At 37.4% G+C, this 26,173-nt stretch overlaps 1 protein-coding gene across 3 annotated transcripts in view; it reads right to left on the reverse strand.

Annotated features, from left to right (window-relative positions):
- The window catches only part of LOC121321733 (inositol polyphosphate-5-phosphatase A), a 133,911-nt gene that overhangs the window by 78,162 nt on the left and 29,576 nt on the right, over positions 1–26,173 (reverse strand). For all 3 annotated transcript variants that reach the window (XM_041260829.1, XM_041260827.1, XM_041260828.1), the window contains exons 2-4: positions 14,297–14,338; positions 3,352–3,452; positions 2,663–2,750 (exon numbers count right to left, since the gene is read on the reverse strand). In XM_041260829.1, coding sequence (XP_041116763.1) covers positions 2,663–2,750; positions 3,352–3,452; positions 14,297–14,338 — 231 coding nt within the window. The remainder of the gene's footprint in view (positions 1–2,662; positions 2,751–3,351; positions 3,453–14,296; positions 14,339–26,173) is intronic.

Consider the following 26,173-nt stretch of genomic DNA (forward strand, 5'->3'; position numbering starts at 1 on the left):
TGCAGTCATGTGATTTAGCTAGAGATTAATTGTCAGTTTAGAAAATAACATACAAACCTTACAGATGGAATGCCATCAGCGCTTTTAAAAGCTTCATAAAGACCTCTTAGTTGATGCATTCATTTTTCAAATGATCGCAAACTAAGTCACGAAAGGTCCCAACAAAGATATCCTTGTGTAAAGACCTTTCGCCTTGTTTTGGTTTCCTGACACCGCATGAAAGCTGTTTTTCAGAAACTGCTGAGAATGACACAGAGTTCCAACAGTGTGCCTTAATCATCTTTTTATGAGACAGAAGGAAGAGCCCAGGCTGGAATATAGGTTCTCCTGGGGGCTGCTACAAGTGATGGAATAAGACTCCCATTCCAAAGCAGTTTGAGTGATTCCAGGTTTTCCAGTCTGTTTATTTAGGCAAACCTAACCCTAACCTGTAATTAAGCTCACTGAACTCAAACACACATTGTTAACCCATCTGTAGCCAGTGCCCGAGGAACATCCACGTTTCTAGGTGCATTTACACATCCAATCCTAACCTTAAATCACAAGTTAACATCCAGCTCTGTCAACTGAAAATCACCATCGGAATGCAAAATTGCAATTCAGTTCCCAAGCAGAAACATTTAGTACCACACAATTAAAAAACTTGCTGAACGTCTATGCAGTTAATTTCTTATTTCCATCCCTGAAGCTGTTTATTCAGAAGGTAGAGAAATTGTTGCATCTTAATTTCTCAACTTCACAAGAAGCAACATTTGGCTCCACCTTGAGGCATTCAGCCCTCACTAAACTGAGCCCAAAACATTGTTGAGACGTTGGGGAGAGGATGATCTACAGGAACAACACTCTTGGATGCATCCTTTTAAACCATTCAGTCCTTACTTGGCTAAAACCTTGACCGTGGTCAGATGACTGTAGCTTTGTGGACACTTTATAGAGGATGAACATGTATGCTGCCAGTCAACTTTTCCAGTACTTGCTATAGTCTATATGTAGGGAAAAGAGCCATGTAAATATAACATAACCACATCAAGCAGCAACTTTTGCAAGTAAATATAGGATAGTTTCAGTCTTACTGGAAAATATGAATTATCAAAGACAGATTTGCAAAAAAATAATCATAAAAACAATTATGCCTGAAACACATTTAAAATAAATGCCCAAAATACACTGCATTACATATATAAAAAATAAATCATCTTGATACATAATCAATATCCTGTATATCAAATTAAAATTGTAAAACAGTATGGGTCAAACTGTATACCTTATCCAGAGAATTTACAGAGAGCAAGATAGACTGTGCCATCTAGTGGGTGTACGCAGATACTGCAACCAAAATATTGCATGCAGGTATAGTCTACCTAAAGCTCTTACAGTGTGTAATATTAAGTTATGTCAAGTCATAAAATAAGCACGTAGGAAATAATATGTTAATGTATCTTGGATAGCATATTATAAAAAATGTTTCCCGACATATCTTTAAAAAGGTAAAAAAAATCTAATTTCACTTTATTTGTACACCCTTCCCTCTAATGTTATGGTAATCTGACAGTTTTATAAAATAATACACAGTATATGTTAAGGCAAAAGTCTGAATCTGGTAAATCTCAGGTTTTACTGGTAACTGTCAACATTTACTAAGTAAGGTGGTAAAAGTCTGGAACTATGAAGAAATATATTGCTTTTCGGACATTCACTGATTAATCTTATGATTTACTGAAGCTTATTGTTAAATATCTGCAATTATAAAGAAATACATTGCTTTTCAGACATTTGCCAAAGGTTATTGGTATTTCTTGAGACTTACCAGTAAACGTTCAAAGTAAAGCGTTATCATGCTTATTTCTGACATTTACCACTTGGTAAATGTCGACACTTACCAGCAAATCTTGAGATTTGCAAATATTCTGACTTTTACTGTAACATATACAGTAGGCTATATACTTCGACTGGAATTGTCACAAATCTGATTAAAAGCCCCAAAGTACTGTATATAATTACAGAAGAAATACACAATGTAAACTACAAAACAATACCTGTCTACACACTGTAGGCAATCAGAGCTACAGCACTCAGTACAGCTGGCGGGGTTGAAATTGAGTTTTCACTCAACTTTTGATGACATCACAAATGAATGGATGGGGGACTGCGAGAGAACACTTTAAAGGAATCCAGTGCAAGTGTGAGCAACACTAAAACTACATTTAACCTCAAAGCCAGCACACTCAGCATGTGCATCAACCCCAACCAGTAACTGTTTGCCCAGCTTACATATACCTCACTGCCCTGAGCTTGTCAACAAAGACAGCATCCATACATTTAACAGCTTTTCACTGAGCACTAAACATAGTGAAAACAGTTTTAGAACACTTAATTATACAACATTTCATTTTTTTTTTTTTTTTTTTTTAACTTAACATTAACACCATCTGGTGGTCAAATATGCAAATACAAAAAATCTTAATCTGCGCAACCCCTATTAATACTGGTCTTCTATATAAATGAATATGGGCGGCTACCTCGATAAACCCATGTCATTTCGAAAAGGCAGTATTCAGGCACATTAACGCAACATCTCAGTGAGAGATCTGACAGCAAACATTAACTCCATGCTCACTTGTGCTTATTCTAGGACTGGTGGCGTTATTCAGATTTTCTTTACCGTGAAATGTTCTAGGGATTTGTAGTTCTCGTCTAGGTACACCCGGGCTCTGTTGTATTCTTTCATTGCATCACTAGACAGCAGCTCTCTAAAAAAAAAAAAAAAAAACAGAGTAAGTTCACGACAGAAATGTTCTTGCTTTCCTTAAATCAAATGAAGACGACTCATAAGTGTTTACTTCAGAATTCGTGAATATTCAGAATCTGAAAATTCCACAGAAAACTGACCATCAACCACACATTATGATGTAGCATGTTCAGAATGGAGTAAAGGCTGTCTCTTTCTTTAAAGACTGAAGCATTACTACAAAAGACACACTTGTTTCCATTTTGCAAAAGGAAACATAATATTCTGTTTGTAATAACAGCCTGATTACAACTTTGTAAATGTTCATCTTCCAAACTTAGAAGCAGAGGATACCGTTAACTTCCAAACTTCAACTGTGGTGTTAAAGTAAGACAGATGGAAAATACTAACAGACATAAAAAGTCTGTTTAATAGAGTGGTATCTTTTTTTTTTACTGTCTCAATGGAGAGCCGACCCAGACAAATTGCAGACTGACAGGATGTATAAAAATCACTCAAATTCAAAATATAAACCTACTGTAGATAACAAACAGTTTTGCAAGACACAAGGCAGAATGTAAATGCAGCTCCTTCATTCAGCACTGAAATAACTTTGCACTTACTTGACAAACAAATCCACGTGAGACATTGAGGCCTCATAGTTCTTCCCACCAACTTCTTGACAGTGTAAAGCAATAAAGTGAGGCTTATGTGTATGTACAGTCTGAAAAGCAGAAGCAAAAAATAAGGTGAGCTTACTATTTACAGGCAACTGATGTCATATTTATACATATGAAATGATTGCATTTCTTCGGCGTTACAAACAAATTAATTCCTATGCATTCTTGTTGAAATAGCTCGATGACAGAAGTTTAAAAAAAGGACAAAAGAAAGGGTGGTTTATTTTTGCCACTCTTATTAAAACAAATAAAACTAAAAAACTAAAATATCCCCACACACAAAACAAGTGACATCTGTAAGGGAACAGTAAAATGGATATGTGAAAAATATGTTTCATTGATATGGCCAGTGGTTCATTTGCACTCCAGTTTCTCAAAGTATGTGGTCATTGATATTGCCAGAGGTTGAATGAGGCTGTGAAAACAGGTTTGTAAAATGACTGCCAAAAGGGCTCATTTTCAAACAATACCACGATCAAGCTAACCTAGGAAATCGCAGAATACAACTGTGTGTCGATTATCAAGCTAACAGATCTAGGAAACCAAAGTCGCCCATCTTAAATCACAGGTTAAAATGAATTGGCATCTCAAATAATTAAAGAGATACTAGCAGTGAAGAAGCACTGGTGGCTCCACAAGTCTTAACCTCGACAAAACAGTGCCTTCACAGTTTTAGAATTTTTTTTTTTTTTTTTTCTATAGGAAAGATATCACAGAAAAGTTTCTTCAGTATCCATTCTGTTTTATCTGAATAAAAAAATGAATAAAATGACTCTATCCAGGGATGCAGACAGTGTAAAGTATTCAGCAGGTGCTTTAAAAATGTGTCTTGTTGCTTTTCATCTCATCTATTTACATACTGATGTCTTGTTACTTTAATTTAACAGTAAAATTACATTTTCATTTTTGCTGACTTTCCACTAGGTGGCACCAAAGTAGATTAGTCAGGTCTTATTCTGCAGGGTTGTGCAGCAGCCATGCACCATTGCAACCCAGTGATTACTTGGACTGTATGACTGAACTAACAATCTGTCCAGTAAACCTGTGGGAATAAGATTTTAAAACAGCTGACGAGCCTTAAAGACTTCTGAAAATAATTCTGCGTTGTTGCTCGATGTGATGAAAAACTCCATACAAAGCGCTGATGGCATAATGGGGCCAAACGATGTGCTGTAAATATAAATAAATAAATAATGCTGCCCTGTAAATGTGTTCTGTTGGCACAAGAGTTTGTATAATACACTCCTCTTGTAGTACCCCCAAAGGGACTGTGTAAAATGGTTTTATAGGAGTTTGTCAGTCTCAGCTAAGTGAGCATTGTTTGACATATCACAGGCAATAAACTAGGTATTTTTTTATGAGTTCAAGCAAACTGCTGGGGAAAAATTAAATCCAGGATTCTTTGGTTTTATTGTGAAGCAAGTTCCCCTCACCCAAAGTCACAAGCAGTTCAGAAGCTCTGAAAAGTTTAAACATCTAACAGCTCCTCTTAGATATCAGTTGGACCATATTTCTTAAAAGCGTTTTTCCCCTTGTTGTTCACAATGCAAACACCGCTAATCTGGTAAAATATACAAAGCATTTTACCACCTCTTCAGTATTATTGTGATAAAGTTAACTGGAACTGTACATAGTTGGCCGCAGTGTAACTCTACTCTGTAAACGTGGGTGGACATTTGCATTTTGCATTCATTTATAATTATTTTTGGCTAAATGTATACCGATAAACAAATTAGTGCAACTTAATATACATGTGGACTTCATGGACTTAACCTTCAAATTCGTTTCCTCAGAAACATCACAATGGATTTTCAATCAGACCTTTGGAACTGAATGACCCCTGTTCAGGTGTGTTGGGTGAGAATTCCCTATATATAGATTAGTGTACCTCTCTCACCATAATGGGATTAGTGCTGAATGGATACGTACCTCAAATGATAGCAGGAACGATGCTTTTAAGGGTTGTATAGCTGGGTATTAGTTCAAGAAAATGACAAGGAAGTAATGATAATATTTCTAGAAGAGAAATCTGCTTCCAGGGGATCTTTAATAATTATAAAGTGAACAGGGTTTTGGTTTAATGACCCAGTACAGTGGTGGTGCTGCTAACAGCACAATGCAAGATACAGTAACTGCATGAAGTTAAATGAGTGTCATGGGTACTTTAGTTTCTTGCTAGTTGTATAGTGTTACTATTATTGGAATTCTCTGAAAATATAATTTTGTCTTGCTTGAGAATAAGGCTCTAGGTGTTCTTTGGGGACTACCATCCAAATACAGGGGAGATGAGTCCAGAATTCAAGGAATATGGCCACTGCTTAAAAAAAAAAAAAAAAAAAAAAAAAAAAAAAAAAAAAAAGGAGTTGATTTGTTAGAGTAAAAGCTAGAAATTCACCATCAAGCATTCAGTCCACAGTGGCAGCAGAGAGAGCTTGACTAAGTCACTCCAGTGTCCACTGAAACAGTACCTGACAGGGCAGTGGGCAGGAACAAGAAGTCAATGGCATATGACTAAAATATTTATCAATTCCCCATTTGTTAATGTTTTAGTTTGTTGATAAAGGAGTTAAGTAAGGGTTTAGTGTGACCTATAGGGGGATTTGCCATCAGCATGTGCAGTAGTCATTATTTTGTACTACAGGTTGTTTATGAAGACCAAACAAATAGTATTTGTCTTCACCTGCCTGAAAGTAATTTCTATTTACTCTCTATTATTTCAGTTTGCTCTAACAGAGTGAATGTACAGAGGATGGTGTGTGTGGTGTTCATGTACAAATTCCACTTGACTTTAGTTGTGCATGGTCTCAGCAGCACTGGTAAAGTGCCAGCGTTTCCTAAATAGCTACCAAACTAAAAAAAAACAATGAGGTATCATCCAAAGGTCTGTGAATGTCAGAAAATTATATATTTGCGTGTGAGAACAAAAAACAAAGCAGCCCTGTGCATCCCTCTCCACAAAAGACCATTGCTTATCAACAGGAAATGTGTAACACCTCAACAAAGCCCACTACAGTAGCAGACAGTTGCAATAATGAATTCCTTTCAGGTGGCTGAGTATTCATGAATGCGTCACCCTGGCATTTACCAAGCCTGTACGTAATACGACTTTAATTAAACGGTCAAATGCAACATGGATAATATGTTTCTAATGGGTGGCATCTGTTTGAGTTCTACATATCCCTATGCAGTGAATCAACATTGACTGCTAAACCACAAAAGGTTTCTGTTCTGAAGAGATTTGCTGTTGCCCACTCAGACAGCCTGTCTAAACATTATGTTCACCCAGACCCACTGTTACTGGAATGGATCTACCTATGTTACTGATAACAGCTACATACAGTAATGGGTTTGGTAGCTACACCTTGTAGCTACCAAGCCTATTGATGCACTTGATACTAAAACTAAGATACATTAGCCACCTAGTGTGACCTCCTTCATAATCTCATTATCCTTTAAAAAATAAATAAATACTCACTGACCAGTTTTGGGGTTTTTTTTTGTGTTTGTTTGTGCTGTAAAAATTTACTAATCTACAGTATATACATGATTGGACAAAAAAGATACTCCTGCAATAAGGCTGTCAACCTGGTGTAGGGCCACCATGGGCATTCATGATATGCACTGATTCGATACCCCTTTCAATTCCTGCAGGACAGCTGAGAGGTGGGGATCACAAGTCTGTTCTCCACAATGGCCCGTAGACTAATCATGGTTGGGACAGTTCCTTTGAAACATGACTAACGTGGGCATTGTTGGAAACAGAAGACCCTGATAACCAATTGTCTATCATCAGCCCTTCATGATTTAACTTGTGTTGCATCAGGGAGATCCAGCATTTATATAATTACAGAAAACAGCCCAGATTGTGAATCATGAGTGAATGGAACCCTGTCATTACTTGCTGAAGTGCCATGGGTCAGCACATTCTAGTTAGGGGATATTTTTCTCCACTACCGGTACTTTTCTTTGCATATACTGAAAATGCTGCAGTGGAATGAAAATAATGAATCAAGTAATAAGAAAATGAATTGTTTTTCAGTGAAATAGATTTCCCAGGTCTCCATTTGTTCCCTTCCTGGTCGATCACAGCATGTCAACAGAACAGAAAGGGAATGCTTGAAGGGGCCAATTACTGTACTTAAAGTAATGTTTTTAATACGAACAATGTGCATGAATGATCTGCCTACTTTCAGTGTAACACACACTTCTTGTATATTACCCATAATATACAACACAGAATACTAAGTATACTGTGCACCAAATGTAAACTGCATAACCTGTATACATCACACAGAAATGCTCCTATAATTTGTAAACAGGTGTCCATTCTAGTCTGAAAATGACTGTAATATTGGAGTGAAACACCGACATGTAACCCACGGGCGTTTGTGGAAGTTCTAAAAATAGATTTATTCTTTACAGAAAGGGAAACAAATAATAGAAAAATGTTGGCACACACCTAATGTAAGACCAAAATAGGTGAAAAGAGCAGCTGCCAGGAACAGATAAGAAATAAATCACTCAGGATTGAAAGATACATATAGTTCAGAACAAAAACTATTTCATTTAAGGATCCTGGGAGTCTTAAAATAACCGAATGCAAAAGTACTTGTATGTACTATTCTGGAATAGGCAATACTTAGAGCCCTGTGAAATTATTTTTATATTTTATAATTTTCCATTTTATTTTTCACAAAAGCCGTTTATTACAGATACATATTAATAAAACAACTCAAATTGATCAATATCAATACTAGTATAGAATGCATAATGTTTTAATTACATACATATTTTTAATTTAATCTGATTTTTTTTTTTTTTTACATTTTGACAAACAGGCCACGCACAGAAAAATACCATAGTTTCTCATTTGCTGCAGTAGCGGTAATATACAATCACCCACTCTTTTTAATCAACTGCCTATTTACAATAAATGTTGCCCATGCCCTCTGGCGTCATAATAATTGCACATACAGCAATCTACCCATTTAAAAAGGATTTGTATTTCAACCCCATTGCACTGAAGCAGTATACAACAAGCTTGGGGTTTCTCAGTATTTAAACACATTCATTCATTCATTCAAACCAAAACAGCAATTGCTCCAGTGCAGAGTTTGCACCACTTGAAATAAAACAAAGAATTATAATACTAATGCAAAATATACAAGCAAACAAGCCATATTTTTCCCAAAAGCAATAAACCACTAATGATGCTTAACGACGGTCTCTTTCGACCCATTCCAGCTGACTCTGCAAAATCTACACATCATTATTTTGTCATCGTCAGCTGCATACATCCCCTCATGCTCAAATTCTTTGCAGCGCTGTTTAATTGTTATGCACGGTTTTGGCAATTTAGAAACAAAGTCGCTTCTCTTCCATCACAATTAATTCCCAAATGACTCGCTTCAAATTTTACATCTGTGCCAGTGCTAGTCAGAGCTTCCATTTCCCTTCAGACCGTGGCTATGGTAACGGCTGAGCCTTGACAAGTATGGTTGCAAGTATTTATTTAAAGTATTCTTTGTATAAACCCCACAATTAAAAAATGTCACTATGTTTTACAATGATTTTTCATGCGATTTCTTTTTATATTTGCATTTCATTTTATTTTTGTTTTATGTTACATTTCGTATTATTTCGTATTTGCTAAAGAAACACTGCAATACTATTCATTTATTCTTTCTTTAACAAGTGCACGAATTGTTTGTGCACGAAACCCTGAATTACCGGAACCATTCTGAACAGTAATCTCAGTGGGTGCATTTTTCATTTCTGAAATACATCACACTAAAATGATATTTTGAAGTATAGAGCCTGGAGAATAAAACTCACTGTTTATGCTGTCAGTTATTAAACAGTGACAGCACTTAACATTACTTGTTTGCTATAAAAATGGAACAAGCAGATGTAGGGGACACTTTTCATGTGGAACTCTTGCCCATGTATTGAATATTCTTGGTCTTATTTTGAGCCTCTCTATCTTGCTTGTTTCACTAGGTTATGTGTGCTTGTGACAGCAAAAAATATTAAGGAGATGCATCAAAGGCCATTTGAGGGAAAGGGTGTGGTTTTAGACATACTTTAGATGAGAATGTCATTTCTTCTTTCTTTTTTTTTTTAATAATTTAGTCGTTGCCAATTATTTTTTGATATTTTCTCCCAAATTGAAATGCCCAATTCTTATTATTTAGGCTCAGCTCACCGCTACCACCCCTGCGCTGTCTCAGGAGCGGCGAAGATGAACACACTCTGTCTACCGAAGTGTGTGCCGTCAGCCGCCCGCTTCTTTACACACTGCAGATTCACCACGCAGTGACCCAGGAGCTACAGCGTCGGAGGACAACACAGCTCCCAGGCAGCTAACAGGAAATCCCGCAGGCGCCTGTCCAGACTACAGGGGTCGCTGGTGCATGACGAGCCGAGGACACCCTGGCTGACTTAACCCTCCACCCCCCACCCCCCACGGCGATGCTCAGCTAACTGAGCGCCGCCTCTTGGGAACTACCGTCCACGGTCGGCTGTGGAATAGCCCAGACTCGAACCGACAACGTCCAGACTATTGGGCGCATCCTGCTCTCACCCAGAGCGCCTTTACTGGATGCGCCACTCGGGAGCCAAAGAATGTAATTTCTGAAGACCTGAAAATAAAGCACAATGTAAGGCATGAAGTTGTGCTGCAAAAACAAATGACACTACTATAAATCCTCTCAAGCTCGAACCACAACCACATAGGCACCACCCTTCTGTATCGTCTGAAAACCAGAATAGTACATGCTTGAGATGAATCGTTGGCAATGTTGGGAGGGTCCTGGTCAGAAGATGGTTATTATATCTGTTATTATATCTATCATCAATACAACATTAACTTTTAACTAAGATAAAATATTAAATAATAAATCAATTGAGACCATGCATTTTGGGATCAATTACCAGGAACTGAATGAGTATTGGTGGGCCGAATGGCCCCCTCTTGTTCATTAATTTTATTATTGTATAACAGTAAAATTAGAAAGCCAGAATATCATATTGTGAATGTAAAACTGTAAACTAAAATCCACTGTAAAATATACTAATACAAATGACCCAGCACGGTATGAAGGGGTACTGCTGTTGATCTTGTCTAAGGAATTTCCACAACTATGAAAATATAAATGTTGGCATCTTGAATGGGTCCAATAAATATAAACAGGGTTTGGACATTCCAATAAGATATATATATATATAAACTGTGTGAATAAACATTATGAAAGCATGTAAACAACGGGCAATTACAAAACCTGATTATTCTAGTTCCAAAGCAAAACCTTGCATACCTCCCTTGTCTGGAGAAAACACCATCATCTACTAAAAAAGCAATCACCAGAACAATCCTCTCCACAGCAGACAGGGCCAGCTACATTGCTGCAGTTTACCCATGAATCGCTGGAGGCTCAGAACCGTCATGGCAATGGAACCTGTTCATGTTTCAGTAAGGGCTAAAAAGAAATCCCCGCAACTGTATCAATCACCAATGAGGGTTCAGATCAAACTAACAATCCATTAAACACTTGCAATGCAACACTGTACAGGTATAGAATACACCCAAGAGTATGCAAGCAGACTCTTCAGAAAATTAAAAAGGACTGTGAATCAGGTATCTGGCAGTCATGCTTTTGTCCTGAGGTCTGGGTTTAAAACTGGCTCAGGTCACAAGTGAAAAGAGTTTGACAGACTTTATATAGTCCACTGTGGACTGTCCACATCACTAGACCACCACACAGTTTAGTGTATTTACAAATCACAAAGAGTATTGTGAACAGAGTATTGTGAACTCACAATTGCTGCTGTTGACATGTTTTCAATACTGAAAAGTCGATTATCACATCAGAACTGAAAAGTGTTTTTGGAAACATTAGCCAGGCCCATGACATGTTTACTGTCATTTGTAAAGTGTAAATGGATTATTTTGCTATTACTTTCAATTGAACACTCAGGAACGCTTTTCAGGACTGATTAGCAGTGATTACTACACATCACTCAGTGTGACTTTAACCATATTTGCATTTGCCTTGAATGAAGCCATAAGTATTTTCTGATAACAGCAATAACAGGTCTTTCCTCGTTGTATTATATCTGGAACATGGAAACTAAAAGAATTCCCATACAGGCTCATTTTAAAAGCCTGTAAAGACGGATAAATGAAACCAGTTTGGTCAGGGGGTATTTGCCTGACGTTTGTATACAGTTAGCCTCCTACAATGTAATTCCTCATTCTGTTTGAGGGTCGTAAGCACATGTTTCTGTGCAGTAAAGCAGTAGCACTGAATGATCAGCATGCCTGGTTACTGGACTGAGTTGTCTCAGAATAATGACCGGATCAGTTTGTTTCTCTTGCTCTCTATGTGCCAGCTTCAGTTTAGCGAGTGGGAATGGGTATTTGTGATTCACATTACACCTACACCCCTGACAGATTTTAGTTCACTGTTTTTCTTGGCTGTGAAGTAAAGGCACTGAAATGAGCACACAGTGCATGGATTGTTAAGGGATCTGAACCTACTAACAGGTGCTGTATCACATGTCACACGTTTTTATTTTGATATGGTAATAAATGCACACTGCTGAAATGGGTTATCAACACAACTGTGTTTAATGTGTTCAGTTGCCACCTGCTAAACTGCACCTATAATTAAATTAGGAGATGCTTTCTCCAGAGAATGACACAAATATATATATTTTTTTTATTATTAGTTAATAGTCTGTAAATTTAAGATACCGTAAAGGTAAACCAAATCAAAATATTATTATAACAAAGTTCTGGAAGGTTTATTTCTTGTTCATCTAATGTAGGTTTAAAGAGCTCTTAGTCCTCTGCCAGTCCTAGCTCCATCTGGACGCTAGTAAAACAGAGAATGTCATGAGGGTTCAAAGTGGGCAATACCACAATAAACAACAAGTGAGCAAAGAGCAAACCTCGATGGAGGAGGCCCACGACAGAACTGACTGTTCTCTTAATTATCCCTGCACTTTCTTATTTTCTGCACACCCTTATAGAACAGCGGCTTGCAAAAATATACCGGCAGATGAATTGGAAATTGTTTGCTCATTGAATCAAGCAGACTAGGCGTTTGTGATGTGGAGATGATTTACAAGGGAAAACAGCGCTTTGGAACATGGTCATATTGCTTAAGCATTCTTTAGCTTTACAGCTGTTTCACGGGGTAAAAAATGTACAAACTGGAGAGCCAAGGATTTCTTTTCATGTTAACTGTGAACAATTTCTCACCTTACGTCTCTATCGGTGGTCAGGTTGTAGTTTGACAGTACTGCCACATCAAGACTTTCACAGTAGTCTAGCAATTACTTAACTACTGTAGGCCCCCATGCTTGTAGGCACAAGGTGCTTTCTTAACATTATTGTGTGCTCAGGATACCACAAGTTTCCATGACGTCACACACAGGGACTAGCAGCTGGCTGCAGGCCTGGCTGAGATAATAGAGTTGCTTATTTTAAACAGTCAAACTGCAGTCAAATAATTTCCACTTCAAACTGAGGCCAAGCTACATACATCTCCTAACTTGTTGGAGAAACACAAAGAGCCTGTGTGAACTCAACTGTTTAGATTAAGATTACGTTACTGTGGCCAAGATCATTAAAGCCATTTCTTTTGACACATGCAGCAACGATTGTCAAAACATTGCAAATATATGAAAGCTATTCGCTAATCTGCAACTGAATTCTGTGTAAACAAATACCTGGAAAATGTGAAGTACTTTACAGACAATTCCGCTGCAGCTGGTACCACCCTGTACAGTACCTCTGAGTAGGCCAGCTTCTTAATTATAAAAATGAAGAGGGTGAAAGCTTGTGTGCTAGCATTACCTGAGGTAACAAACATAAACAAACTGTTAAGTCAATAAATGCCTGGTTTCTAGTGAAGCAAAGTTCACAGAAGGATATAGATTGCAAGAAAGTACGAAACATGCATCAGGGAATCACATTTTAGTGATTTTTTAACAAGATTGCAGGGTAGCTTAATTATGTGACTTCTAAAGACAACTGGTTGCAACAGAGCTTATTTAGGTATGTCATAGCGAAGAGGGTGAATACTTAAGCAATCAATTATTTTCTGTCTTATTTTATTTTATTTTATTTTTCGCTTTGACACTATGGACTTTTTTTGTGTTGATCAGTGGCAAAAACTCCTAATTAAATCCATTCTGATTCCATGTTGTAACAAAATAAAATGTGGAAAAGTCCAAGGTGGGGTGAATACTTTTGAGAGCTACTGTATGCAATTGCAAAGCACAACATTATAGTTCAAACTCAAAAGTATGGCATAAATCCTATGTAAACCTCCAGGGAATACAATTTATGATAAGCTTGATCAACTAATGCACCTAACCCTTGAACTCGAAATACTGAAACTGTGTACTATTCTCATGTTATTCAAATTCATTTCCCCATCGAGAAAATGGAAAGAGTTGTGGTTTCTCTGATGTTCAGCTAGATAGAAGATTAGATACAAGAGAGCAAAAGGTGTTTTTCCAGCTGATGCAACAAAACGATAAACGTTTTGGTTATCAGACCTATACAACATGGCATAGGGTCTGATCTCACAGCAGAACACCCAGGAAACCTGGAGGAAATTTTCTGACATACATAATGCTACAAGACAACTTCTGCTTTACGACTCACCAATAGTTCAGAATTTAGACGACTGGATTAGAGGAAAACACTGTAAGACAATGAAGTGATGAGAGATAGAGCGAGAGAGAGAGAGAGAAATCCCTGGCAATGGAAATACGAGCTCTCTTTCAAAAGCCTGCCTCTAATTTACCCCCCAAAAAAACATAAAGCTGTCCATTGCACACAGGGTGATTTAGGGAATATAAATGTAAATATCACCTGATAAAACTCCCGGAGCCAGGGCTTCTGAAGATTTTCAGGCTGGAAAAGAAAAAGAGACAATCAATGTAAAATACTATCATAATAACAATTAATTTTCACTCATGAGAGTATAACTTAGCATACAAAAAGCCAACATGATGCACTATTTATATATTTTAATTGTATGTTTGTAAACATTTAAGACCTGCTAAAATGTTTCCAGTGCAGTACTCAAGACAACATCAAAATGCAATGCTATATTAGTGCCTAAAATATAGGCCTACACAGTCAGATTCCTATTCCTCTCTAGGGTATACATGTGTTATTAAAAATGGAAAGGATCCCCTCACAGAGATGGAAGTTAAAAAATAATTCAAAGCATATAAATTACACAAGAGCAGTGAAAGGTAAAACAGGAAGTAATTATCTGAATTTCTAATCACACTACTGTTTTACTAAAGTTTTGACCGCATAGCAAATACCAATAATCACTGTTTAACACGCGCAATAAATAAGAAATGGCAGCTCTCTCTTCAGAGGACTGTGCAAGCTCAACGAAAAACATCACTGATCAGCACCATCTAATGCAGAAAAATTAGGAAGGGAACAGCTGAGTAATGGAGCAGAGGAAATGCGGGACACATGTCCCAATTACATTTACATCTGCAAACACCCTTGAGCAAAGAACAGAAAACATAATGCTCTATAAGTGTTGTCAGATATGAGCTGGATTGGCACAGGATGGGAGACTGACAGCCATTCTTCATTTGATGGCGCAGGTGCAGCACGACTCTCAGCAGTGTGATTACTCTACTGTATCAACATGCTACCTTCTAGGTCCGTGAGCATTCCATTTAAACAGCACCCATTTAATCAACAGCTTCAGAAAAGGTGCCACTCAAGTGTATTGTTTTGCTATGCCTGTTGAAACTGGGCTGAGACCATCCATTTTCACCTACTGTATTAATGCTGCAAATGAACCAGGGACCACGCAGTTATGGCCAAACGTTTTGCATCAACCTATAGAATTAACAAATGTTGCTTTATAAAGTTATAAAGTTACATTAACATATTGAATTACATACCGCTTTGTAGTTTCCCCACAAACTTAACAAAAAAACTGACAATAACTGAAAGATGTGACATTTCGAAATCTAACATGAAATACTGCACTACTACTATGGCTTCCGGTAGACTTTTGCAATAACATTTTGTAGTTTTGTTGAATTATATTAAATAAATTATGTTCATGCATTTATTATTATTATTATTATTATTATTATTATTATTACTACTACATGTCTCAATCCTAAAATTCCAGATGATGCAAAACTTTTGGCCATAGTTGTGCAGGTGGATATATAGCCCTAAACTCAAGACTATGGCTCTCAAGGGGCTGAGTTGTGGACCACAGCCCTACAGTAAACCATTAAAACATTTATTTTGTTATAGAAGACAGCAACAGACCTGAAAATAAAGCTGGTCTCGAAGCTCTGGTACCTAGACTTCACTGCTTTGATGTTTACCGTAATACAACTAAACTCAATTACCTGTCCAGAAGTCAACAAGGAAATGAAAATGTTTCCCAGTTGATCTAAATCTCTTTCATTTCTATTGACAATCCATTTCAGTTTCACATCACAGCCTGAGACACCTGCTTAACTAAAACAAGATGGAGGTTTGATGTTTACAGGCTATTGAACTGGCAGAACTTCCCATGCTAAATTCAATTTCTCTTGTAACACTCACATCTTACTGTAAAGTGCAATTCACTCCCAGTGCATTCATTTATTTTGAGATTACCAGCCAAACACATAACTTATTCCATATGTCCACTTTTCTTTTGTAATATTATTTAGAAACGTACGTTTCTGAAGTTACAATGGGCTGGAAGCAAGTGTCAACAAATCCAGTTAAACTCATTAAAAGTCAATGCAAATAAAAAGTGATTCTCCAGCCAGATCAAATGGCTGTATGCCCATGGCTGTATGTAATCACACCTCCAGCTGCCACAGAACCTAGTGTCTATTGCTGGGCTATATATGGTTACAGCATGTGTGTTGCATTAAACGGGATAATGCTCATGTGAAGTATAATTTATCAAGCACAGTGACCTTTGCCACGCTTCATACTAAATCAAGCCTGGCATTTAATTCCAACTACAGTGTCATTAGCAAGAACAACAGAAATGAAAAAAAAAAAAAAGTATCTTGCAATGGTTTTCAGAATTCCCTGCATGCACAGAGGATTAATGCTTGGAAAGATTCACCTGGTTTCGGGATGTGTGAATAAACAATATCAAAACAATCAGAATTACATGGGAAAAAATATGGGCACGTTACAGCATGGGATACCACAGAGGTATGTGTTTCCTCCAACGGCTGCACAAGATTAATACAGCCAGGGGTGAAGATTACTATACTGCTCATGGGATGAACTAAATTGTCTCTCTTGACCAACTGCCAATTTGTGGTTTTAGTTTTATTTTTGACAACATAAACACTGCTAGCTTTACTGCTTCACATATATTCTATTTTGTCGAGTTTATAAGTGCTGCCTTGAAGGAATAAAACTGTTGTAGGCAGCCAACAAACCACTGATGATTTTGCCAATTCTCTTGTTTATTCTAACTACTGTAGTGAAGGGGACATTTATTCAATATATGGTATTCTTAGAAGCTGAGTTGGCCTGAGTACCTCATGTTGCAGTACAAAGTTTCCCACGGATATCCTGATTTAAATGTGACGTTTCATTCCAGTGGAAAGGTTACACAGTACTCATGTAATATAAACAAAAGGCTATTATCATAAACACTCAGTTGGAATTCATTAGTTGTTAATTTATTGTGAAGACGGGCAACAATAATGATGTGTACCATAACATGCTATAGAATCAAATCCAGAAGAATTGAAATGGAAAAGCAAACACCGACTGTACAGCTACATCAATCAATATCGGCATATCTGGTTTCTGAGGGACAAATGATTCCTTAAATTAGAAAAAAAAAATAAAAGGAAGGAGGCTTCTTACATGGGAGGACATAAGTCCCAAAGTTCAGTTCAAAGTTCACAGTTATAAGAATGTGTTTTTGTACCTAAAACACACATATAATACACAGTAACTGAATACTTTACAACAGATTGGATAAAGATGAAGCATGCCTTCTGTTCTCTGAGCTGCTAATTCGTTTGATGGGTAATGGACTGTAAGCATCATAAGCCCTGATCATTAATCTCTAGACATCTTTGACATTTGACAAAAAACAGCTCCAGAGGTACTATAATGTGATTCAGCAGACTGCATCTTCGAATAATGGGACATTTTCAAAGCGTTACCAATGGTGTATCTAGGGAAAACATGTGTTCAGTCATTTGGAGTAACACAATGCCTTGTGACAAGAACCTCATGTGTTGCTCCTAAATTGATACGGATTTAGAATGATTTTCGCTCAGCTAACCTGGATTCCCTGGAGGTTCCCAAGTATGCTTATACTGCCCTGTCCTGGAGCAGAGATATATTTCATGGAGGGAGCAAAAATGCAGAATGAATCACCACTGCTACCACTATCACTTACTATATTGTCAGGAGTGTGTGTATGAACAATAAAACCTTAACCACAAATAGGTAAAATGGTATTAATCTTAAAAAAACACAGTACAACTCCAGCTAGCTTGAATCATTTTCAATAAATACAATGACTAAAATAGCCATACATAGTCTACAGTACATGCTCCTAGGCATGCTTATGCAACTGTCTGTTTTCTCTCCAATGACTCAGATGGCTTATCGTTGAAATTTTTGTCTAATTTTATTACTAAGTTTCTTTTTCGGACTGAGATTTTACAGCATTTTAAATAACCAGTATCATGTATATTGTTAATAATTAGCCTTAAGGTATATCTGTTTCTTCCATTGCTCTGTCGTTCATTATCTCAGCTTATCAAAATTATTATTATTTTCATAGTTCAGTCAAACCCAGTTTGAACCACATTCACCTGATATCCATAATATATTTTTAAATAGTTGTATGTTTCAGTGCATTCTTGGTGATTACTCCAGGGTTTCTGAAGAGCTCCATGCTACTTTAAAATATCTGAGAAATTCTATTCTAAACCCAAACAATAACCCTGATCTGCCATGCAATGGCACTCACTTATAAATGGAAATGTTGCAAAAAAATGTTTTAAATCTAATGAAAGGCCTGCAAGTATTGGTTGTCCTTATTTATATTATTTGAAATGATCAGTGCAAGTATGTTATTTTGAGTATTTAAAATGGGAGGCACAAATATGAAAAGAGTATCAAACCTGGCATGCATTTCTATAGCGCCTATGGTATGAACATATAGGTTCTTGTGAAGAACCTATTACAATCACAGACCATCAGGAACTGCTTAAACAAGTGGAAAAAATCTATTAGTTGAGAAGATAATGGATGTGAAAGTAAAAGCAAAGTCGTCACAAATGTTTCTGGCAAAAGCTTGTGTTTAAAGTCTTGAGAGCTTTTGGATTTAGATTTAATGCAAACAAATACATTGAATAAACAGAGTGTCCTGCAAAGGATTTTTTTCACAGCTCTGTGTGATGAAGCAGTCAGCTGAGTACCTATTTAATGGAAAAAACATACTGAAACAATGCACAGGCGTGCACACACACACACTGACACACACAGGCTCACACAAAAAAACACTGGAAATTAAACTCATATGATGGTGGAAAAACAAAATAAATCTTCTTTAAACTGTAAAAATAGCACTTGGATGTGGCAAGTTACATCTCCAAACTAGAACCAATCCTGTGTAATTATAAGTTACAAAGTGACCCAAACCACCCCTTGAATACCAGCTTTTAATTTGATGCAAATATTCTAGCTGTGGTAAACAGCCATTCGGGTGTTTACACTATGTTCTTACATTTCTCTAGGATCTTTAAATAGACATCTAGTGATGTTTCCCCTGGTGGTTTTGTTTCTGGAACATCACATAGCATTGACTGTTATGTCTAAAAAAAAGAAGAAATCAGCTGTACATCTTTATGTCATGCTGGTTTTAGGGCTAATCAAAGACTTCAGTGAACTGAAAAACACATGGGCACCACATGAGATCGTCCATGCCCTAAAGTTCTGGGAATGAATACCATAATCTACCCCAACCCCTTCCCTCAGAGTGGTTGAGTACTTTTATAAAACTAATGGAAGAAGATTATTACAAGGCTGATGATGGGGAATAAGGTCAACTATTCATAGAATGGGCTTTAACAATTTCTAATGTATTATAAATTGCCCTGGTTATGAATTCTGAACACTGAGATAGTTTAAAATAGTGTCATTACATGGGCCTTCTGAGGTCAGTAAAAAAACAAAAAAAACTCAAGTCAATTTTATTGTTATCCTTCTCGTAAGCAGTCATAACCCCAGTCATGTCCACCAATGCTTGAGGAGCTCTGCCACTTTCATTGCCCCCAGCTGTCACAGAAGCAAGTCCCTTTAGAAATAATCCGAGTCACAAAATACCAACAAACTAAATTTACTGCTGCCTGTAATAACTTCAGTGACTCCACTCTCACACTGGCATATCTTACTGGTTTTTATTTTTTTTAAACAGGGGCCAAAATTCTGAGATATCAGTGCTGTGTAAAAAAATACCATGTTTGACTCTTTTAAAATGCGCCTAGACATTCCCTGAATGTCAGATGATCAACACCATTCTGCAGTGTTTTGGTACTTGTGATAGAAATCAAGCTCCAGTTGAGGTGTGCATAATATTTTATTGTATTTAAATTAGGGCTGCTATGATTACATCGAAAATCAATTTCCCAATCGATTCCATTCCTCATTATACACATTGCTATAAATACTGGATAATAGATTAAATAATTACATTTTTTGTAACACGCATAGTTAATAACCAAAACCGGAACCAGAAAGTTAGCCATATTAGTTCACAATATGCTGTTATATTTTTGCCCCAAGGAGTTTCATAAAACTGAAAATACGAAGACCTGTTTGAATTGAATTGACTCAAAGAAAACACAAATTTTGTTGCCCCTTGTCAAAGGTATAGCTCTGGTCTCTGTGTAAAAGACCTCAAAAGGGTCCCCGAGTGGCTCATCCAGTTAAAGCGCTGCCACGGGGAGCGCAGGATGAGTCACACAGCTGGGACGACGCGGTTCGCTCCAAATTAAAAAAATAAAGACCTCAAACGGTGGAAAGCAAACAACTGTTGTGTTTGCAAGACATGTACAGTTTATTTGCTGGTCGATAATTAGCGTAATTACAAAAGCAGGGTATTCCCAGTGAAGATGCATTTTAGGTAAATAGTGTTTGAAATACCGGTAACCAGTATCTCAAGATATGATCATAGCGTTCAAGACATGCCATGTGGAGTTCCTCTACAGCAGGATGCACAACATCATTCCATATGTTGATTCATAAGATGACATCAGTGGAGTATAACTTAAGGTGTCTTCAGTGTTTAAAAAATGTTTTAAATCTATGCATAAAATAAACTGCCTATAATAGCGTCCAGTTAGTCTATACTCTTCACTTTAGTTTAGCAATGAAGTAGGGCTTATAATTTTCGGTTTTTATTTTCCATCTCCCCCTCCCTTTAAACCTTAATTAATAGTTGTCAAGCCTTAACTGAACACCAGATTGTTTAAATTAGTGACGCACTACTAGAAACTAACGCAGTGGAAATTAATAAGATGAATTTGGTGATTAGACCCAGAAAGTAATGCAGGTTCAAATACAATCAGGTGAGATCAATGCATGTCGTTTGTTAACTCAATCAAGATATGAGGCTAAAAAGAAACAGCTTCCTTTGGTAATTAGTGTTTGATTAAGAAAGCGAATTGGCCCAAAAAACTAGAAGCCCTAGATATAAGACACAGCATTCTGTCAGTATGTGTTATTGGATTAAATTCAAGATTTAAAACAGCTCAGGTTTGGTCTGCCATGAAGTAACATTGTACAATGACGACAATAGGTTTACATCCGCAATATGTGATACACAAAGTTCTCACTGTAACTCTATCCACCTTCAGGTGTGATTCACATAAAACATAAAATGCTTGAAGTACTTATTCAAATTGCCTATCCTGGAGCTATTCAATGCTTGTTATGTCATGAACTCAGCACTGTTACCATAGTTTCCTCTATAGCTTAATCTAAAGATTTTTGTAATTGAATAGGAGAGATGTAACCATGATTATACCCAAGAATCCTTTTGGTACGGAAACTGAAAACAGGGCCAGATTTTACAAAAGAAATCAGTTCATGCCATTGACATAAGACAACTTCTTTACTTCACGTGCTTTGAATCCTGTGCTTTTGAAGGGCGAGGTACTGTACTATGTGTGTTCAGAACAGATTGAACCAAGACTAACTCATGCATTAGAACGCTTCACCACCTACTGTAAACTCCAAAACAACTCAAGATTCAAATTACAGGTATAGTACTAAGAGATTGTGAAATGACAGCTTGATTGAGGGTGCAGTTGAATCCTGTCAGTGAATATCACAGCCCAGATAGCCTGCTCTTGCCGAGCGGAACGCGAGAGACGGGGAGGGTGACCTGGATAGTCGCAGGTGGGCAGAAGATGATGCTGTACCACCTGAAGCGGGAACAGACTCACAATGAGATGCCCTGCTAGAAGGAGATCCCAGCCCCGCTGCCCTGTTGGCTCTAGCCTTTAGGACCCGCCTCTGGAACTTCCCACAGATAGCGCAGAATGCTGTGTCGGACAGAGCCAAAGCAGCATGTTCTGGATCCAGGCATGAAACACAGAATTCATGAGGGTCCTCTGAGGGCATTTTTCGGCCACAAGAACAGCATTCATGGAAACCCCGCACAGTAGCGGGTATGCACACGGGCACAGAACAGATGTGCACCGATGAGAGCACGAGGTGCTCGGATGCGTGGGCGCACGGACACTGATGTGCACGGAGAGCGCACAAGCCACAATTGCACGGACAGATGTACCGGCACGGAAGTGCACGGAGCACAGGTGTGCACGGGGTGCACGGCATGGATGTGCCTTATATACACGGGGTTCGCGTGTCGCTGCGAGGGTGTGGTGAGACACACCTGGGGAATAATCTCTCAGAAAACCTGACTAAAATTTAGATTGGGAGATCTAAGCCAACACACAGGAAAAAAACTGTGTGTGCAGCTAGTGTCTGGAGCAGGCTATGGTCTAATAAAGACCGCTGCTGAGTGTCTAGCAGGCTATGATCTAAAAAGATCGCTGCTGTAGTGTTCCGTCTGACCCACGGCCAACACACACACACGCCTCGTGTTTCTCTCTGAAAAGAAAGAAAAACAAATGTTAGAACAAGTAATAAAATATACAGGCATTAACAATAAACTCTCAGAGTAAAAAATAATAATAATAAGCGAGACAGACTCAAAGAGTCAGCAAGCTGAAAAGAGAGAGAACGCTCAAATAAGCGACTCAGCCAAGTGCTTAAGGGGCAGTACCAGCCGGCATACTGAATATGAGAGCTAAAGACGGGCGCAAAATTCAACCGAGCCCGGTGAATTGCGGACCGCGCTCAGCGAACGTAACTAGGTTTTCAGTGACATAAACCCGGGGAAGGGTCATGTACATGTACAATTAAGGCAATGGAGGGTACAAACACTGAATTTTATTTTTAATTTTTTAATAATCAGAGTGTTGTAGAACAACAAATAGATTACCCTCAATCTTGATCAGCAGCTGAAAGTAAAAGAGGCTGGGTTTCCTACACTTCATTCAGCACCCGAGGGGCGGGGCGCTGACGTCAGACCTACAGAGGCCTAAAGGCAGCTTTTATATTAAAGCACAACATAATCCATAAATGGCGATACCCATTAGTTGATGGCTATTTCCGAATTGAAAGAGAACAACTGTTAGGAGAGTTTGCATTTCATTTGTTCTTCAACTGCATTTTCTTAAGCCAGATTTGAGAAGACTATGAGGCTTTTATGAAAACCAGTCTACAGTATGTGATGAGGACAACACATTGCAAGTTTTAGAAGACTTTATTAAATTATCCTTATTGGAAAAAGTATACACTACTACAAAGTTGTCCTTTTCATTATATTAAAATTCGAAAGGCATCTTCTAAACAGTTTTGTATTTTCAATGAATAAGGTAGGGGGTCACAGATGATTAAATTGCCCTGGCTGAATGTCTAGGGTGCTCATTTCCTTTTGATAAAATTCAATATTTCCATAAAAGATGATGGAACTAATACTCAATGGAAAGCATTTTACTTAAAGGTATGGTAATTTCTCTCCAGAACAAATGTGACTGGAAGACAACGGTAGAAGGATTTGTGTCTCTTTAGGTTGCAAGCAATCTAACAAAGTCCTGGAGTGGCACAGCTGCCATTCTAACCTGTTTAGGGCACATATCTAAACAGAGGGGAACAATCAAGCACCATTGTAAATTGGCTTTTAAAGAATAAAACATAGTTAAGAGATGGCTTAAACTATTAAATAAATCTAAAATAGCTGCCAGCTGTATTGATTTTTACTGAAACATTAATCTGGTTTTAAAGCTTCGGGATGGCTGGGTTTCCCGGTACTGATGCAATGAGTAGTGACAGTTAATCTCTGTAGCCTTGGTAACTCAGACATGCGAACAAGGAGCCAGCTTTATTTTCTTTTGTATATTTAATTGTTACCCCAAACCCACCTCCTCACCCAAAAATTATATTTCTCCTATTTTCACAAACCACATATCCTGATGCTATCACTGAAGGTTACCAAAATATATGCTGGTACTTATTTTACAGTGAGTTTGGATTTTAAAAAGACAAAACAGTATTTAAAAGTGTTGGATTATCATTAATTTCTCAATCCCCTCATTACTCATTACACAATTTATTTAGATGTGTACTATAGTGCTATGGAAAAAAAAAAAAACATTAAAAAGCAGGCTGGTATTAAATGGTCAAGCTTTTCATGGTAATAGGAGAAAATAATCTGTAGGAGTTAGTGTTCTGAAGTCAATTCATCCATAAAACTAGTGGGTCTATTTGATCAACCTATACCCTGGTAGATGAAGACTGGATTAATCAACTATCCTTGGTTATCTCAGAATTACTGCTAAAAATAATGCTTTCAAAAAATCCATCTGTAGCCTATCCCATCAGGGTACAGGTTGAGCAAATCAACACCTTTGCACAAGTATCAAAGCAGTTTGTAGTATTTGTCTACTTGATTTTGTTTGTAATTCATTTTAGGCAAACTGTCCATAAAAATGTCAAAACATGGATGATACTTAATCTTTAACAAAATGCACATTGACTGGTGGTGGAAAGAAACTTCCAGGAAATGTCCTGATGCAATAAATGAAGTACAGCATGTAGGCGTACACACTGTACTGTGGCAACTGGTGACTGACCCCAAGAAAACTATGGGAATGAGTTGCTTTGTTCACACAAGAAGGAAAAATTCTAAATAAGAGCAAACATTTCACTTTTATGTAAACCTACTGTACAATTTTCTTAAAATTATTCCTAAAAACAAGTTGTTGTAAGATTGCTACAGATAGCTTCAAATAATACATTTTGGTTTTATAAGGTACTGAACTCTTTGATCAAAGGAATCAGACAGTAGCCACATCTAAGGCAACATCCACTTTGTATTAATTTGAGAAGGATAAGTGCTGCTTCTAAATTAGGTTGATCTTAAATTGCCAATGACAAGACTGGATGGTAATAGTCAGATATCTTGACTTGAGGTGTCCTTTAATACTGAATACCTCCGCAATCATCTAGCAGGCTTTCTCATTACATCATTAGAGCTGGGATTGAAGAGACTCAAAGGGCATTTAGTGTTAACCTCAAAATCCACATCGCTCTCATTTATAGTGGCATCCAGTGGTTAAAGAAATGGGCTTGTAACCAGGAGTTCCCCGGTTCAAATCCCATCACTGCAACTTACTCATTGTGTGACCCTGAGCAAGTATCTTAACCTCCTTGTGCTCCGTCTTTCAGGTGAGACGTTCTTGTAAGTGACTCTGCAGCTGATGCATAGTTCACACACCCTAGTCTCGAACCTTGTAAAGTGCTTTGTGATGGTGGGCCACTGTGAAAGGCGCTATATAAAAATAAAGATGCCCTAAACATTCTACATTTTCATTTTCTGTCAATAGTTATTTCACAACAAAGTTATGATGCAACGTTTTCTGTGAGGGATAATAATTTCTTCAATAGAAAGTGTCAGCGTGAAACTATAGTGTAAGGCAAATTGATTTCACCGTGTAACAATTTTTTTTTTTTTTTTTTTGTTCCTGGGTAGTAAGTGTTATTTCCTAATTGCTTATGCCTCAAAAGTATAGAAAATGGCTATTATTCCCCACAAATATTTTTTTGATATTTCAAAATATCACTATTTCCAATGGGAAAAAGGGCAAATGTGTGTCTTTTCGTTCACATAAAGTCAGGAAAAAACAACATATGAATCCAAATTAACATGTATTTATACTAAAGTAATACAAAAATGACTACAAAAGAAGTGAGTAGTTTTTCGAGATTTACGATTATACTGTAAAGACACACATTTGCCCGACAATGTGTAAAGACACAAATATCACTGTCCTGGTCACAAAAGCAAAGTTTGTGGGGAATAATAGCCATTTTCTATACTTTTGAGGCATAAGCAATTAGGAAATAACACTTACTACCCAGGAACAAAAATTGTGTTACATAGTGGTTTTTTTTTTGTTTTTTTTCAGACAGCCTTCCCAAGTATGCTAACAAGGCTAACAAAGAGAAAACAGCAAAGGATATAACCAAGAAGACATGACATGACTAAATCACTGAAAGATATTCTGAAAACATCCAAAATGTTTCAGGTTTCAGAGTGGTTCTCTCCACAAATCCATTATATGCATAACCTGCAGA

This window comes from Polyodon spathula, chromosome 10, assembly GCF_017654505.1.
Source record: "Polyodon spathula isolate WHYD16114869_AA chromosome 10, ASM1765450v1, whole genome shotgun sequence".
In the NCBI taxonomy this organism is placed as follows: Eukaryota; Metazoa; Chordata; class Actinopteri; order Acipenseriformes; family Polyodontidae; genus Polyodon; species Polyodon spathula.